The sequence below is a fragment of the Sprattus sprattus genome (assembly GCF_963457725.1).
Source record: "Sprattus sprattus genome assembly, chromosome: 18".
NCBI lineage: Eukaryota > Metazoa > Chordata > Actinopteri > Clupeiformes > Clupeidae > Sprattus > Sprattus sprattus.
In genome coordinates, this window is record NC_137916.1 from 19186690 (window position 1) to 19204481 (window position 17792).

A 17792-nucleotide genomic window follows, 5' to 3' on the forward strand; every position below is an offset into this window, starting at 1 on the left:
TGTTCAATCACTCTTGCTGGGATAAAATTAATATCTGTATTATGCAGGTCTACCATGATTGTGTTATTCAACGATAGGATAGCCTTGTAGAGAAAAGATGAAGAGGAGCAACAATAGATGATAGATATTATACAACATCATAGGATGGGGGTGTGGGCGGGTGGGTGGGATATCTTGGAGATGCTGGGAGTGGTGGGATGGGGCTGGGGGGGGGGGGGTGGGGGGAGGTGGGGGGGGAGTGCAGTGGGCTGGCAGCTGTCGCCGCTGTGTAGGGGCCCTTAGGTCCCGGCCTACCCCTAATGGCCAGACCAGCTGTCGTAGTTCTGCCTGTGAGGGCGCGGGGCTGCGGGAGGCGCGGAGGGCATGAGAACGGCCACCCCCCTGTCCTGGGGGGCGGGTCCCCGGCCTGTCTCCCCTCCTCTGAAAAGGGGGTGATTGATGGCGCGGGCTTGACACCAGGCTCCGGGAACAATCGACTCGGGGAGGGACAGAGGACCGGCAGAGCGCTGGGGTCCCCCTCCAAGTCTTTCTGCTCGCCAGGGCCTTTTTCTTCTCCCTCTCCACGCCGGGCACGGGGTTCAATTGAAGTTGTAATTCAGTCATTTTTCTCAATATGTCTCGTTCTGACGTTTCTGGTCGAACATATGCCACTCTTAACACCATCTTCAAAGAGCCCTTAACCACAGCCCCGGGGGGAATAATGCATTCCGCAAGTTGTTTGCTTTGCGATTATTTGTCAGATTATGACCAAATCTGGACACTGCTTTTGACGACTGGCTAGCGCAAGTGACCCCAGACATTCCTATGGACAAGACTCCCTGCCAGCAGCATGGCCTTATTTATCAGCCTCTGCTTGGCCTGTTTTCTTAACCCAGTGGGGCTGTGAGGGTGTGGAGCAGCATGACCACTGGACCCTTCAGGTGATGCCTCACAGCAGAGGCAGACCCCCAGCCCCGGGCCGCAGCTTTGGCTTATCTGTGGGCATCTGGGCTACGCTGCAACTCTGGGACCCTTTAAGCACAGTGCCTGACCCCCGTGCATAACCCCCCACCCACCCACCCTGCCTTAAGGAACACCCCCCCACACACACACACAAACACACACATACACACACAAACACACACACACACACCCAGGAACCTCTGAGCAGCCCTTTCAACAAGTCGCCAGCGCCTCCCGTCCTCCAGCGAGATTTACAGCGGCAGGGGAGGAGGAAGACGAGAGGGAGGAGGAGCAGGAGGAGGGGAGGGGGGTAGGAAGGGGGCCACTGTCCGGCAGCTGTTCGCAGTGGACTTAACCAGCTATTTCACACGGAAACACTGCCATGGCACGCTGAATTCCTCCAGCTGCCTCTGCTCCAGGACCATCCCAAACAGATACCCCACCACCCCCCAACCAAAAAAAAAAACCCAGACTTGTGCAACTTCATTGCAGAAGATATTGAGGATGATTCTTCAATGTTGGGGGGGTGGGCGGAACAAGGGGACTGAACTGCTTTGGGGGTGACTGTGTTCTTCGAAGGCAGAGCTGACGGGAGATTTAAGTGGGTCCCACAGCCCCTGAGGTCTCATAGGTTCCAGGGTTTACCCGGCGTGCCACAATTAAAGCCACTCAGAGAGCCACGGATCACTTCCAAACGGAGTCAGAGGAGGCGAGGAGAAGGGGAGGTGAGGGGGTGATGGGTAGGGGATGGGGGGACGCAAGAAAGAGCAGAGCGAGTCAAGCAGACAGAGACAAAGGGTGGGAGAAAAGAAGTGGGAAGTGATCCAGAAAAAGAAAATGTCTCCCTGATCCGGCTAAACATAAACTTCCCCTCTCTCCCACATACTCAAAGTCATATGCACACGGGCTTCAGCCCGTTTAATAAGCGTTTAGAGGGTTTGTGTGAAAGTCAAACACCTTTTCCCACAATCTGGGGGAGAGATCCATCACTCACATGTATTTACCTTAGACAACAGACCCCAGGGTTCTTGTGTGCCTGCCTGTGTTTGTGTGTGTATGTGTGCGTGTGTGTGTGTATGTGTGCGTGTGTGTGTGTGTGTGTGTGTGTGTGTGTGTGTGTGTGTGAGAGAGAGAGAAAGAGAGAGGAAGAAAGACGGAGGGGTAGGGGGGTTTTGAAAGGAGAAAAAGGAAAGACAGAGGAGGTAAGTAATAAGAAGGAAATCTGCCAAAGATACTTAGTGCCCACGCCACACAGTTTGTCATTTCCTTGTCATTAACAAATCAGCACACCAACAGAGACCATTTGGTGTGGACTGCAGCCTGACAGTGAGCCAGATTAATATCTTCAAACATTTATTGTGAAGTTACTGTTGGTGTGAAACAGCGTAAACGACAAGCATGGGATAGTTGTCAGACATCCCGTTGGGTTTGGCTGCACTTTCTCAGGGAGCAGGAGAACGGTTGTTGAGGAGAAATTGGACAAACCACAATGAGTGGGGACAAAAGGCCAGATGATATTTTGGCTTGCCTGCACTTATCATCCTGGGAAAGGCAGAGGTGTCTCAGCTCAGGGAGATGACCCACAAGTTTCCACTCTGAAAAACAAGCACCAGAGGAAATGCCTTATCGATGCAGGAAAAAAGGTGGGTTTATTTCCTCTAAAGCTGTTAGACTCTGAGACATGCCATATGTCTCAATGTATACGTATCGAAAAGATAACCTACTGACAGTATTCACTTTGAGGACATTTATCAGTCCTCGACTGATAACTGTACGTATAGTATTCAGGCATAAGACAACAATACCATATCCCAGGTGTCTGGTAGACCAAGCAAGCTCTTTAACAAGTTCTGTATGACGTCACTCTCAGGAACGAGCCTCACTCCAAATGAGCCTGTTGCTCTGCAGTCCTGGGTCTGCCTGTGACAGGACGAAAGATGGGGTGGGTATGCATCTGTGTGTGTGTGTGTGTGTGTGTGTGTGTGTGTGTGTGTGTGTGTGTGTGTGTGTGTGTCTGTGTGTCTGTGTGTGTGTGTGTGTGTGTGTGTGTGCGTGTGCGTGTGTGTGCATGTGTGTGTGCGTGTGTGTTATCATTGGAAAAGTGGCCAGGCACTGTCACATCACTTGGATTTAATCATGCCGTGTTCCATCAATACTGATTTCCATCATTTGGGAAAACACACGGCCAAGCAAACATTGCCTCATATTCTTATAATTACTATAAAAACAATCCTTCTCTTTATTTTCTCAAATGCAGTGAGTAAGCAGATCATTCCAAGGGCGAATCTGTCCCCATGCACTTATATAATATAATATAATTAACGAAGACCGGAGTCACACCCTGCAGCTTTAATCAGAAGAACTATAAGAGCGAGAGATTGGTTACGGAGGGTGAACACAAATACAAACACAGCCACCTCATTGGTCACAATGTGTGTCAGTAGGGGGGGCCCAGGCTCCTGATTGGCCGTGACGGGTTTGCTGGAGGGGGACTCTTAATCTGCTCCACACTCTCAGCGGGCGCCGTGAGGCTTTTCCCACATAAATCAGGCTGGCCTGGGTGGTAAAGTCATCACATCCTCTCCGTCCACAGGGGCTGTTAGCGCTCAGAGGTCATGTAGCATGTTAGCACACACAGTTCACACCAGACTTACATGGCCTCCGGAGACTGTTTGCACAACCAGGCCAACTCATTCACTTCCCATCAGCCGATAAACTTGCAAAGGAATGGGTTGCTTGATCCACGCTCACAAGAGGAAATTCATTGTTGCTTCATTTTTAAATCTTGATCTCAGCGAGGCTGTTTGCCAGCCTAAAGTACCGTGTACTGTGTTCAACTCTCCCCGCACGACACCCCACCCCCAACCAACTCTCTTGTTAGTGAAATCGCCTTTAGAGTTGCTCTCTTCGTAATTTTTTTCTTACTGACCCCCGCAGGGTATCAGGACCCTCTCCTGGGCTCTCAGAAAGAGAGAGAGGGTTAAGAAGCTAAGGAGAAGCTTGGGGGGGGGGGGGGGGGGGGGGGGGGGGGCTGAGGTAGAGAGGGGTGGGGGGGGTAAGGGGGCCGAGGATGTGTGGCTGGGCTCTCTCCGCAGGGTGGTCCTCTTTCACTGAGCGAGTTTAACCCCCAGCTTTCACTCGCCACAGGGCAAACATACAGTACCATTCAGAGGCCACAAAGGCATATACAAAAGCTACAGACCCACGTACAGGCCTGTGCTGCATCACAATAGCGGCAGAAACATGTGGGCAACGTTTGGTCTCGCAACAGTATTACAACAAGCTGTTTACACGATGACCAAGAGCATTTGAATAAACTGTTTTTAGGGGGGTATGAGGCAGTGATTGTGTTTTGTTCATAAGAACTATTCAAGCCATAATTATAAAGGACTTTTAATGAATTTGCATTTTTATATGAGTTTGGTTGTTTGTGTATGGGCATGTTTGACTGTGTGTGTCTATGTGTCTGGGAGGGGGTGTGTGAGAGAGAGAGGGAGAGAGAGATAGAGATAGAGAGAGAAACTGGGGGCTGTGTTTCACAATATAAATGTACTGCACTGCTGACCACGGTGATGTGAAGAGTTCACAGGAGGACAGGGGGATAGTTCATTCTTTTCCCCATCAGACACCAGGGCAATAAATCATGGCCGCCGCCATCCTCTTGTTTGTCTGATTTTACTTCCCTGCTGGGCCTTGCGAGAATCCTGTCACCTGCTTTTCCCTTGTCTGTCTCTCTCCCTCTTTCACACACAAACACACACACACACACACACACACACACACACACACACAAACACACAAACACAGAAAATACAGAAAGAAATGAATTCATAATTCCTTACATAGTATCCATTACACGTGATTTGACAAGAACCTGTTGGACAACATGCACAGAGTCAAGAGTTTCTATGTTGTTTTCATTCTCTATGAAAAGATCTCCTTGAGGGGTCGGATTCCACAAGCCAGACAAAAAGAGGAATGTGCTGATTTCAACCTCCCTACCCCCATATGTGCAACTCAATTGATCAGTTTTACACTGTGAACAGACAGTGTCAGATCTGCGTTGGAATGTGAAGCATTGAAAGTGCCAAGTGTTACGGCCAAGCCATAACAGTGAATAAAAGAAACTGTAACAATATAAGTTTAAGGCTTAATGTTGCAGAAACACAAAAATAAAGCTTTCACGCTAAATGAATGCCTTAACACCAAACGCACTGCGCTGGCAGAGCCAATTGAAATTATGGGGCAATATAAGACTTTCAGAGGGGATTCAGTCATTTCAACCATCCCTGAAATCACCCCGAGATACATCCACTATGTAGGCCAAGCATTCACTCGCAAAATGGTGTCCCTGCAGTTCCATCTCGGCCCAGGCTCTCTCAGACAATAGCACATTCACTGCTCCCTGAAATGTAAATATCAACTTTTCTCCGCAGTTGAGCTCGAGACATCCTAATAGAAGCTCTGAATGTAACGGTAAATAACTCAACTGTGATTAAGAAAAAGGTTTTCTCATGGATATTTACCAAGAATTCAAATTAAAAAATCACATCTAAAGAGTTTAGCCCTTTTAATCACACCAAAACAATTTGTTTCTATTTCGCAAAAACAATTTTATGTCTTACCCCTGTTTCATGGTCATTACATTTTGGCACCATGAGGCTGCACCATAAAGTAATTACCATCTCATTCAGTGAACCCCCTTTTTGGACCCCTAGTGCTTCAAACAGTCTACAAAGGCTGCCAGATCTCGTTACATTTTCCCAATTAAAGAGACACTCAACTTATCAGAAAAATGGGGGGGGGTGGGGGTTGAATCCGGGAGCTTTCACACATAGCCCTACATTTAAAAAAGCTGCGATCATTTTTTAACACTGTTGCCCATCTGTGAAATGGACAGCAGCCCTGTGACAGTCAGCGCTTGTACTGTGTTACCTCCGTCATCTTCAAAGCTGTGTCGCGGCAGAGCCACCTAAGTGGAACCGTGCCAAGCAGCCTGTCTGCCGTAACCGCAGGGTGACAGACAGACAAACAAAGCTCCCTAGCGCTTCACCAAGCCAAGCCAGTGCAGCCTGTAGCCATGCATGTATCAACTGCAACAAAAACAACACACAAACACACGCAAAACAAAAGAAGCGTCTCAGGGAAAAATGGGACCAGAGGTGGGACTATCCTTTCCTTTTAATCTCTCACTTCCAGTGGCGGGGAGAGAGAGAGAGAGAGAAAGAGAGAGAGAGAGAGAGAAACATAGAGAGAGAGAGAGAGAGAGAGAGAGAGACAGTGAGTTAAAGAGAGAGAGAGAGTAATCGGCCTCTCCGGCACGCCTCAGAGATGTGAAGGGAAGGGGCACATGAATGCTGGCTCCTAACAAGGGGTTAAGTGTGGAGTTTGACCTTGCTAAGGGCAGCAGGCTTGACACGGGGAGACGAGATGAGTTGAGTTCTGATCAGGAGATGAGTGGCAGAGGACTCATCTGTGTTCTGGTGAACTACCTCCACACTTGACATTGTTAAGAGGACATTGCAAAATTTCCCAGAAGGCTCTGTGGCCAGAGCCTGCACTCAGTTTCTAAACCACAGGACCTGTGACCGCATACTGACACACCCTATATCGCACTCCCACACATTGCTGGCCACTCAGACTCTTGTGCACCTGCTAATCCAAACTGGGAGAAGTACACATGTTGTAACAATGGCAAACTTTGGGGACACACCCTTCATCTACCTGCTTTTCTCTTGCACAGGGGCCTCGAGGTCTCTGCGCAAACTTAACTGTGCAACAGTACACAGACATACACATACACCTTCGCTCGATCTCTCGCACACACAGCACAGTACACACGCATGCTTACACACACAGTCACTTTCTCTCTCTTTCACACACACACACAGCGTATCTGATAGAAAAACAGACACAAACACCCCTCAAGGAGCTGGCATACTGCCCACAGTGAGAAAAGATTTCAGACAATCTATTACAGCGTATACAAAGACTGTATGCCACAGTATGACATTCAAAATCCCATCGCTTAAGGCTCTTGTGTACACTCCAGGCAGATTAAATTTAGTGTGACAGAGGTGGGTTTATTTCCTCTAAAGCTGTTAGACTCTGAGACATGCCATATGTCTCAATGTATACGTATAGAAAAGATAACCTCCTGACATGTATTCACTTTTAGGACATTTATCAGTCCTCGACTGATAACTGTATAGTACTCATTCATAAAGCAACAATACCATATCCCGGGTGTCTGGTAGACCAAGCAAGCTCTTTAACAAGTTCTGTATGACGTCACTCTCAGGAACGAGCCTCACTCCAAATGAGCCTGTTGCTTTCACAGTCCTGGGTCTGCCTGTGATTTATTCAAGGACAGGACGAAAGATGGGGAGGGTACGCATCTGTGTGTGTGTGTGTGTGTGTGTGTGTGTGTGTGTGTGTGTGTGTGTGCAGGGAGGGGCGCAGTAGGGCTGCAACATTTCTGAATGTCAGCTCGCTGCCCCCTCTTCCTCCAAACCCCCTGCAGAGAGAAACTATGTCATAATGCAGAACTCCTTTTATCATTCAAATCGCAGGCATTGTCTCTGTAAGCGACCGGCTCCGCGACGAGGCTGGAAACAACTGCGGCACTATACGTCTCACAAAACGAGTACACCCAGCGCAGGCTGCCTGAGAGCCCGAACAGAAAGAACACTTTCTTGCAGCTTGTGTGGAGTGGCATGAGGAGGAGGGGGGGTGGAGGCGGTGGGGTAACAGAAATGTCTGCTCTCATTTCCATCATGTAAACACAATTCATGCTTTTATCGGGGCAGCATCATGGGTAAACACACAAACAAACAAGCACCCATGCGCAGACACACTCCTTTTTGGATTACAAGGGCCCCAGTGTTTCAGAACAGTAGCTAATCGGCCTGTTTGAAGAATAAGTTATTATAGTCCCTCAATAATGAGAGCAAGTATAACAGACATTTGGGTGTAGATATGAGTTGACATAGTGTAGACATACAAATCAAATTCATTAAATAAAACCTTTGAATGAAAGGAACAATAGTTGGCCTAGAGAAGCTTTCTAAATTATTCTCAGATGCAGGCTCCAGTTTTATGCTGCCCAAGCAAGTACGGATGTAGACTGGATAATGGATCTAAATATGAAATCACTCCAAATGTGTTACGCAAGACAATAATTAGTAAGGCCTTATTTGAGGAATCCTGGAAGTACAAAATTTGCCAAAGTAAAAAAGACCATGTCCTGAGTATATGCTATGTCACTCAAATGAAACAGCTCATTAGGCCTACAATTCAATAGGAAATCGTTGACAATTCCAAACTAGTTGTTGAGCGCAGGTTACATTTTGGATTCCTCAAGACAAGATCAACTTGGTGTGCTGTCTCACGCGACTGCTGTCAAGAGTCTGCGTCGAAAAGACAGCCAGTGTAGCTGCTGCCTCATTAAGTATGAACATAACGTCACTAAAACGGCCATAAGGACACACTTTGGAGAACCCACATTCACACTTACGTAGCTTGTCTTTTTGTTGGGAACTACTTGCCTCAGGCGGAAGGACACGACTCTAGGAGTGGGATGTGCGGAATAGATTGAATAGAAGGGGCGGAGTAATACGAAGTTGCCCCTCAGTTCGAAGAGAGGCAAGTAAAGTTTTTCAAAAGTTCCTGGAGGTGTTTGTAGACGCACTGCTGCCTGTCCGAGCAGCAGAGAACTGCAATTGGATTTAATTTAAAACACCATTTTATGTTTTTAGTTAATGTGAAAATATTATAAATCTACTTTATGACGCTACGTATCGAAGTTTCTGGGACCTTTTATCTTTGCGTGAAAATTTGAAGGATGTATTATTGGTAACTCTTCTGAAGAAGAATTGGAACAAATTTCCACAGAAATGGGGATTTACAATATTTGGATATTTTTATCATTTTTATGTGTTGTACAACATGTTGATGGTAAGAACATTCACCAGTCATTTACCCTGTTTACCTTTTCAATTTCTTTCGTGATATGTTTTGTTGAATTGCACGCGCAGCTGCATGTCTGTAACAATCAACATGAATGTGGGAGAAAAGTGTCATTAGAAACATAATGTTGGCTAAAAGTGTCATTAGAAACATAATGTTGTTGTTGTATAGATGTTGTTTTAGTCACTTTCTTAACTCATGCTGGTAAGATTTATCCAATGGTTTGTGAAGACGAAGCTGGATTTTAAAGTTGGTGGTGAAGTAGGCTAATGTAGCCTACGAGTCTGAACGATACATATCGGAACGTGTCTTAATCAATGATGTAGCCTTAAATGTCTTGTGCATTTGTTTGCATAAACATGGATTGGTTAATTAGTGTGTCGATGACAAAGATTTACATCTTGTCCTCTGTTTTGGAAATAATTACGAGGGATGCTCTCTGAAGCCTGCATCTAGCCGGCATGTGGTGCAAGTGAAAAGACCATCTTCAGGCGAATATGTGCTAGAATTGAATGTATAAGCACAGATATTCAGATAAGCACATCCTTGTTTATCGGAATGGTTGTTGTGATGAGCTGTTAACTTGTGTGGCGTTAACTACAAGGGAACTGCATTGTCTGCGGATGCTCTCCATTGTGAATCACTTTTTTCCCTTGTCCACACAATCTGTGCTCACTGCTCCGTTGTTTTAAATGGGTCTGGGCATGTGGGTGATTATGACCGGCGGGGCCGTGAGAACAGCGCTGTGACTGCAATCGCAGGAAAGCAACAGATGAAATGGGCAACAAGTTGCATTCAGCCCCAATGACGTGGAAGAAGCGAACAGATGTGTTACAGTTTGACAGTGTATAAGCTGTTTTGGTTATCTAGTTTTCAATGAGACAGGGCCAGTATAGTTTAGTTTACGATTTTTTTTATTTAGAGGCTGCTGATTGCTTGTGTTCGAGCGGCAGTGATGAGCTTCAATTCCCCCCTACGTTTACGAACAAAGAGCTATTAACATTTTCATCAGGGGTGGGGGGGATGGGTTAATGATGGTGAGAATATTATCCAATAGATAAACTAACTACAGCCCTCACCTATGACGCAGGTGCAAGGCCCAAATAAGTTTTTATTTATTTGTTATATTAGTAAGCATATTGTAGAGCTGACCTGAGGTCTAGTAAACACAAAGTAAGTTGGTATTTTTTCTAATTAGATATTAATTTCTAATTTATAAAACGTACATAGGATAAACTGAATTTTAAATGGCTTAAATAGACTACAATTCTAAGTGAACGTAACGGTAAGATGTAAACAAGTTTATCAAAGTATTTATAAAATAAAAAACTATGCTGGTAATGGCAGGAAACTCACTTGAAAACCTTAATATCCCTATATCAAAATCAAGAATCTGTGTGAAAGTATTTGAATCCTATCTCATTTCCATGTGTACACCCATCACAGCACGCATCTTCATTCTCTTGCTGATAAGGCATTATCTTCGCTAGCTGAAAAGTAAACATGAGCTTGAGAGCCGACGGCGATGTTAAAATGCCTTCAAAGAAGCGGGAAAGGTGGAAAGGTTCATCTCCATAAAATGATGGAGTTTGAACGATGGAGGTATAAGACATTTTGTAAGAGTCTGTCATCTCAACAACTTTTTTTAAACTCTGACAACACCAATGTCCCCAAATCTTTCTGGATTAAACCCGGTGTTAACATTACCAAATCAAACACACACATTACAAAAATGTTTTCTGCACTCTGCTTACATTGGGGGGAAAAAATAATTTTGAATAAATTAAATATTTAAAAAACTCATTCCGATTCTTCACACCATTTATTCTCCCTTCCAACAGGACTCCGCTGTGTGGATTCATACCGACCCTGTGAGAATGGAGGAATGTGCATAGGCTCCAAATGCATGTAAGTTCTGTGCTGTTTCTTTAACCTTACTCCCAACACAAGGTTTTATATTGTGCTATTGTTTTGTACGAGGCCTTAAATGATTGTGTTTGATTTACCCCTCACTTTCTCCTGCACTTGGTTTTATTCCAGACTTTAGTTTATTGTGAAGCTAAAGGGACTCTCTTTGTAAAGTGATGGTTAATTTAGTTTGCAGTGATCTTGTGTATCAGGGCGATTGTCCGGCCTTGGTAACTAGTGACAGATTGAGTACATGGATACACTTGCAGCTGCGCAGCCCCAGAGAAAGGGATTGGAATTTGGCCAAACAAAAGGGAACGGTTATCACTCTTCTTTGCATCTTCAGAGGGCACACACACCACTGTGAGCTTTGCATGAAAGTGTCTCAACTATTTGGCAGCAAAAGGCTTTTCCCATCACACGTGTGTGTGTGTGTGTGTATGAAAGAGTTTTGTTCTGCACTGTTGGTGCACAGTGACCAAAAAATGAATCATAGTAGTCAGGCCACGACTCGTAGCCTCCATGACACACCATCCACTTGCACCTGTCTGGGGGAATTGAGAAACATAAATTACTGGATTAGAGTCCCTATCCCATGGTGTGAATGTGTGCTTTCTCCCCAGGCCTGTGCAGTGTGTCTCATTAGTTTTTTTCCCCCCTCTAAGGCCACTCTTCACTTCTGTGTGTGGATTCTAATGCAAAGTGATTGTTATCACATGAAAGCCCTGAGGCTGTTGTTTTTAGGTTCCCGCCTGATTTGGAAATGTGTGTGTGTTCCCTAACCCCTCATTCACGCTGGTTAGTTTTCTTTTTCCATTAGGAAAAGCTACGTGGGAAACAGTCTTTGCTGTTAAGTCCATCACCAGTGCGGGGCTATTAGGCTTTTTGCACAAACTAAAGACCGTACATTAACCCAATTGAAATGGAAGGTATACCTCCCCTGGTAAATGGCAGAATGTTGTGAGAAAACAAAGAGGGTGGTTTCTCTGGGTTTCTCTTTGTGATTTTCTGTGGATGGTTCGTCACCTCAGGCCCTTTCTACAGTAACTTTTATTACTTTATGGTTTGTGACCACTCCCTAGCCCTCAGTGATAAGGTCACAGCCTGGCGAAAGATTGTGCTCAGTACACCCATTGACATGGGAAAGAATACCACAGACTGCCAACAGAGTAGTTTGTTTGGCCTTCCACAAGTAGATTGTTTTGTTTTATGTGGAAATGTTCACAAAATAAGACATCTGGTAGGTTTTCTCTTACTTTTTGGTCCCTCTTTGATGAGTCCACCATTCTCCATTCACCATTTTAAATTTCATTGCCTGAGGTGTGCTTTTTTCACAGGGTAACGAGCCAGGTAATGATAGTCCATTGTTGTCAAAACTACCAGGCTCATGTTTCTAGAATGAAGTTGTTCCCATACCAATGTTGGAGAGGCTTTCTGTAAATTAATATTCTCATTCAGCCCTTTTATTCTTAAAGAAAAGCGGTGGTCTGGCGTAATGAAGAGAATGGAATCAAACATTTGAATCCGTCATAAGACATTAACTACTGAAAACCCATATAGTTATACATGGACATAGAAGTCCAGTGTACTTGCACATATGTGATTGTGAGGTCAGGTTGTATTACACAGACTGCTAGCAATACTAGGAAACAAGAACCTTACTCTTCCATTTTAATTTGTTGGAAGAAGTTATTGTGGGTCTGGAGACACAGGTCGTGTGTCAGTACAGAGAGCAAGCCTGACTATGTTCAATCATTACCCTGCCACGTCAGGGTGCATGGTGCTCAGGCAGCAGGTGGGTGAATGTGTAATGGCATTTACAGCCCTGAATTGTTCGCTCATTTACTATCCTTTGTCTGAGTTTGTGTCAGTCCTTTAGTTTTTCGCCAATGACCTCTAAATCAGAGCATTGGAGCTATTGTCTCCCCTAGTTTTCGTACATGTATGGGCCAGTGCTTACTCTTTCAGCCACTTTGTGTGTGTGTATATAACAAAAGGGGCGAGGAGGACTTTTGTAATGGCCCTATTTGAAATGTCCCTCTTGGTTAAACGCCAACAACGAATGGCATTTCTTTAGGTGAAAGAGTGGGTTTCTTCCCAAATGGGGACTGTAAAATGTCATACCACACAAGGTGGTAACATGACCATGCAGAGTGGCCCAGGCACTGGAGAGTTGTCAGACCAGTCTTGTGTGGTAGGAGGTTTGGGGCGACCCGCTCCACCCCACCCCCAGCCCCTTCACCCGCTCCCTCCCTCCCCTCGGGATACCAACGTAACCAGAGATCCAAAACGGCAGAAAAGAACCTTTATTCCCCCCAGATACCTCCCTGTAACAAGGCACCACTGGGACAGAGAACCGAAAGAAGGGGAGAGAGCACAAGAATAGAAAGGGCACCGGAGAGGAGGAACAAAACAAGAGGGAAAAGAGCCAGTAAGAAATGCAGTAGCGCGCAGGTAACTTCATCGAAGTGGGGCCCTCACTGAACAGGTGCAGGTTTCTAATAAACACCAATATAGGTTTCCAACTCGTTTTTATTAGTGCGATTCTCATAGGAAAAGCTTTAGGCTGTTTGCACTCCACCTGTTGAACATGAGTGTGTTTTTTTTCCCCTTCTTGGCCGTGAGCCAGTCGATAGTTGATAGGTTGTGCAATGGCTTTACACTTACTTCCTTCCTTGAAGTGTGAAAGCTCTCCGGTATCGGTAATATTATTTGAGTGTGGTTCCTGGGGCAGGTACTGTGTCTGTCTGTCCTAGATATACCCGTATCTGTTGGCAAACATACAACACCATACCTGGACTAGAGTTTGTGGGGGGGTGAGAGAAGGGAGAATGAAGACAGAAAACCCTCCTACTCCCCTCTGGTCTAGAGTTTCCCCTGCTCACCTGTAAGGACCTCAGCTGTGATCAGTCCTGAGTGGCGGTCTGAGGCTGTTGTTTAGCTGTTAGAAGATTACAGGGGTAATCCTTCAGAGGCCTGCTCCCCCGAGTGAGCCCATTCAAAGGGGCCATATTGAAGTGTTGTAAAAAAAGGGGGAGAATGTAAAGGAAGAGCAAGGCAAGTCTGTGCTGGTGGCAAAGACAGTTCAGCCTTATGGCCACAATCAACTTACCACACACAGGGTGGTGTGCCATGCTTTACTTCTAAGGACTGATTTGAGGTGTGTGTACGGGGTGAGGTGTTGCTGTCTAGCTCACTTCACTAAAAGTGAAAACCACCTGCTAACTCAAGTGGTGTGTGTGTGTGTGTGTGTGTGTGTGTGTGTGTGTGTGTGTGTGTGTGTGTGTGTGTGTGTGTGTGTGTGTGTGTGTGTGTGTGTGTGTGTGTGTGTGTGTGTGTGTGTGTGTGTGTGTGTGTGTGTGTGTGTGTTGGTGAACACGAGAGTAGGGCCACAGGACATATGTCGCAATGGCATTGTTCTCTTGTCTCTCGTGAAGACACCATGGAGTGACGTGTGCACTTGTAAATGAAGAGTCCAGGAGGGGGGGTGCCAGTCTCGGACGAAGAGTCAGGAAGTCTAGTTAAAGTGTAGCAGGGCCCCTGGGCTCATCCCGACCTGGCCTGGCCCCCATGTGCTGAGTGTGCAATACGAGTCCCTGTGTCCCTGAGCGCTCAGTGAACGCTCCGGGCCTGGAGGGAAGATAATTAGGCAGATTGAGAGGGTGTCATTCAGAAAGGATCCAGCTGGAAGAATCAGGGGTTTTCAAGAGAGGAGGGTGGGGGTGGGTTAGGGAGTCCTTTGGTTGGGGGGGTTGGGGACTGAGAGGGTGGGGGAGGTTTGGGCTGTGGTGCGGGGGACAGCTGGTGGATGTTGTGATGGTAATCCAGTGAAGTCAGAGCTTCACAATGGAGGAGTGGAGGGCCAGGTGCTGCCATTGAGCCGCCCGCGGCCCCCATGCAGAGACAGACAGGCTCGTGGAGGAATGGAGCCGGCAGCCTGCGGGCCCCCTTCCCCACACATGCTCACACGCGGCAAGAGGCGGACGCAAGGAGTCCAGGCCTTTGTCTCCACATTGTGTTCGTTCAGGCGGAGGACTCGAGCCTCTCTTTACTCTCTCTCTGTCCTACTCTCAGCTTCAGTCCGGCCTGGGGAAATGGCTCTTGATTCACAGAAACGGCACTGATTCATGAGATGTCAGCTCTCCTGCTTTAAGGGACAGACAGACAGACAGACAGACAGACAGACAGACAGACAGACAGACAGACAGACAGACAGACAGACAGACAGACAGACAGACAGACAGACAGACAGACAGACAGACAGACAGACAGACAGACAGACAGACGGTACTAGATACAGTGTGTCTCTATGGATTATGGATGGCGTCGCCTTGACCCCAGTGGCCTAGTGAGCCTATAAATTGTAAGTGCTGTGTTTTAATGACCCATGGAAGCTGCCTGCTACGTAGCGGAATGATAGATGAGCGTAGCGAGCTCTGTGTTGAGTTTGGAGCAGCCACTCCAAAGCCAGTAAACTTCTCAGGAGTGTCTGTTATGGTTTACACTTAACATCCCTGGGAGGGCCCCGGCCTGATTAGCATTGCGTGCATTCTCCAACACATAGCGCTTGTGTGCGTAAAAACCCAAATGCAGCGCTGGATACAGAAAAAGGGCCCTGGAGGCTGTGCCTTCTCCTGTCTCTTGAGGTACTTGAGTAGTGGATTAGGCAGGAATGCTTTGTAAGATTCCCCCACCTCCTCTGCCTCTATCGCAGTTACTGTATTGTACCTCACCTCCAGCCCTGCACTTCCAGACAGTCATCTGAGGAATGCCCCAGACAATGCTCTCAACCAGGTCCAATATTAAACGGGCTGGGGGGTGTGGTGATTGTGCTGCAGTGGGGGTCTGTGTGGGGATTGGGAGGGTGGGTTACTGGAATGTCTGGACTCATTCGCAGGCAAGTGCCATCCTCTGTTCATAAGCTAACACGCATTCGAGAGTGTGGGTGCATGGCTCTCTGTTTGACCGACAGATTAAGCTGTCTGACATTTCGGACGGAACAGCTGGCTGTGGTCCCATGAAGTCTCAGTGATTCTACTGAAAATGAGGAACCGTATTTTGTTTTAATCTTGAGTGAGGGGGACAGTGGTTGAGGTATGGGGTCTGTGGGATGGGAGATGGTAGCAGTGGTTCCCAGGCCCTATCGGAGGAAGTGGTGACTTCTGACCTGCCTCTTTTCACTCACATCCTGTATGTCAGACCCCCCCTCAAGAGAGCTTATGATAGGGTGCCTTTCTCACATCTCTGTCTCTCACTCACTCACCCACTGTTTTCATTGGGTCACATTTCACCAACAGTGCTACTGTCCTCAGTGTCACAGGTCTACATGGCAGGATAATTGGCTTCTGTCAGCCTCCGCTCTCCCACACCAAAGACCCAGCTCTGGTCTTTTCTTATCAGGGTCTGTAGATGTTGCAGTTCTACAACCTCTTAAAGCCAAGACAAAAACTCATGACTTGAGATGGCAAAATTCTCTTGTCTCTTTCGGGCCCCTTTCTCAATTTGCTGTGGTTTTCTCATTAAGCACAGAGCAAAGCCGTTAAAAAGGCAGAGCTCAGTAAAGTGGAGAATTTTCACAGTGAGGCCTGTGTTTGTCTTGGTGTTTAGTTGATGTTTGTGGAGATACAGGCTGGAACCTCACCCCTCGTCTTCAGCTGCTCGGCGGTTTACTGGTGACAGTGGTGAAGATAGCAGACATTCTTTGGTCTTTCTCCTTGCATTCTCCCCACAGCGTGTCGGAGGATCTCCGTTTCTCTCCACTCCGACCACTGCTCTAGAGGCTCGTATAAAAATATTTCTCAACTTGTAACACAAACAGGCTCATTCTTCAGGTCTTTCAACCATTGAAAATGTTGTTAAGGATCTCACTTGAGCTATTTGCTTGGTTTGATCACCATTACTGTATGGTGACAGTTTGACTGAAAAGAGATCTTTGACATAAACACAGCTTGGGTACATTTACAATCAGTATAACGAGTAAAGTTCCTTTCTTTTCAGCACAGATAAAGTTATCCTCCGCCCAAGAGATGACTAGTTTGTCCTACATCAAAATCATCCTGTCAACACATTGTATGTCACTGTCGTGCTTGGTTGCATGTTTACTCCATGCCCCAACAAGTTGAGAAATAAAAAATCCCAAACTTTAATTATGGACAGCTTTGAAGCATGACCTTAAACTCCCATCATGCATAGCAGTTTTCGCTCTTCACATTTTGTCTCTACAGAATTGTGCCATCTCTATTGATTTTTGTAGAGATTAAAACGTCCTGCACATAAATCTAGCTGACCTACTGGAAGTGCTGAAACAAAGCAGAGAGGTAGTGTGAGTTGGGCTCACTGCATGAAGTCACTCTTTCTTCCATTAGCCTCTCAGAGGTCTGGATCAGTTTAGGTATTGGGGTGGGGTTTTGTGGTGAAGCTGGCTTGTGGAACGTCTTGGAAGTTCTCAACGTTGGGAAACATACGATGTGGGTTATGGTCAACAGTTCGTTTTGTTTTGTTTCAAATGCCAGACATTCCTCCCCCTTCCCCCCCCTTAATATTGACAGTTTGAATAATGTTTCGCACAAGTGTGCATCTCTGTATAAAAATAGACCTCCTGCCAGTTGTTGGCTTCAACTAAGTTTTTCTCAGGTTGGCACGATGAAACCGCTGTTTACCAGCTTTTGCATTCAGTCAGTGTTTTAGGGTTAAGCTTTTGCACACGAGCATGATGGAGTATTATTATTCCTCCAGAAAAGAACCAAACCACACCCTGACCAGTGTCTGAACATGGAGATAGCCTCACCATGAGAGAAGGCCTGTGGAAGACAATGAAGAGACCACAGAGTACAGAGAGTGTCTTTTTCCATTAGCCCCATTTTTCCTTTTGCTCATTTGCAGAGGAGGTGACCACTACTTGTAATGTTCACATTGTTAATATTCATGCCACAGGGGTGAACAAGACCCTCCCTCTCTATAGAGTTCACTGACTC

General features: G+C 46.4%; 1 protein-coding gene across 1 annotated transcript in view; it reads left to right on the forward strand.

Annotated features, from left to right (window-relative positions):
• The first annotated feature begins 8627 nt into the window (after window positions 1-8627).
• notch3 (notch receptor 3) overlaps window positions 8628-17792 on the forward strand; it is a 36542-nt gene continuing 27377 nt past the window's right edge. The window contains exons 1-2 of the mRNA XM_080856878.1: window positions 8628-8898; window positions 10752-10818. Coding sequence (XP_080713004.1) covers window positions 8838-8898; window positions 10752-10818 — 128 coding nt within the window. The 5' untranslated portion in view covers window positions 8628-8837. The remainder of the gene's footprint in view (window positions 8899-10751; window positions 10819-17792) is intronic.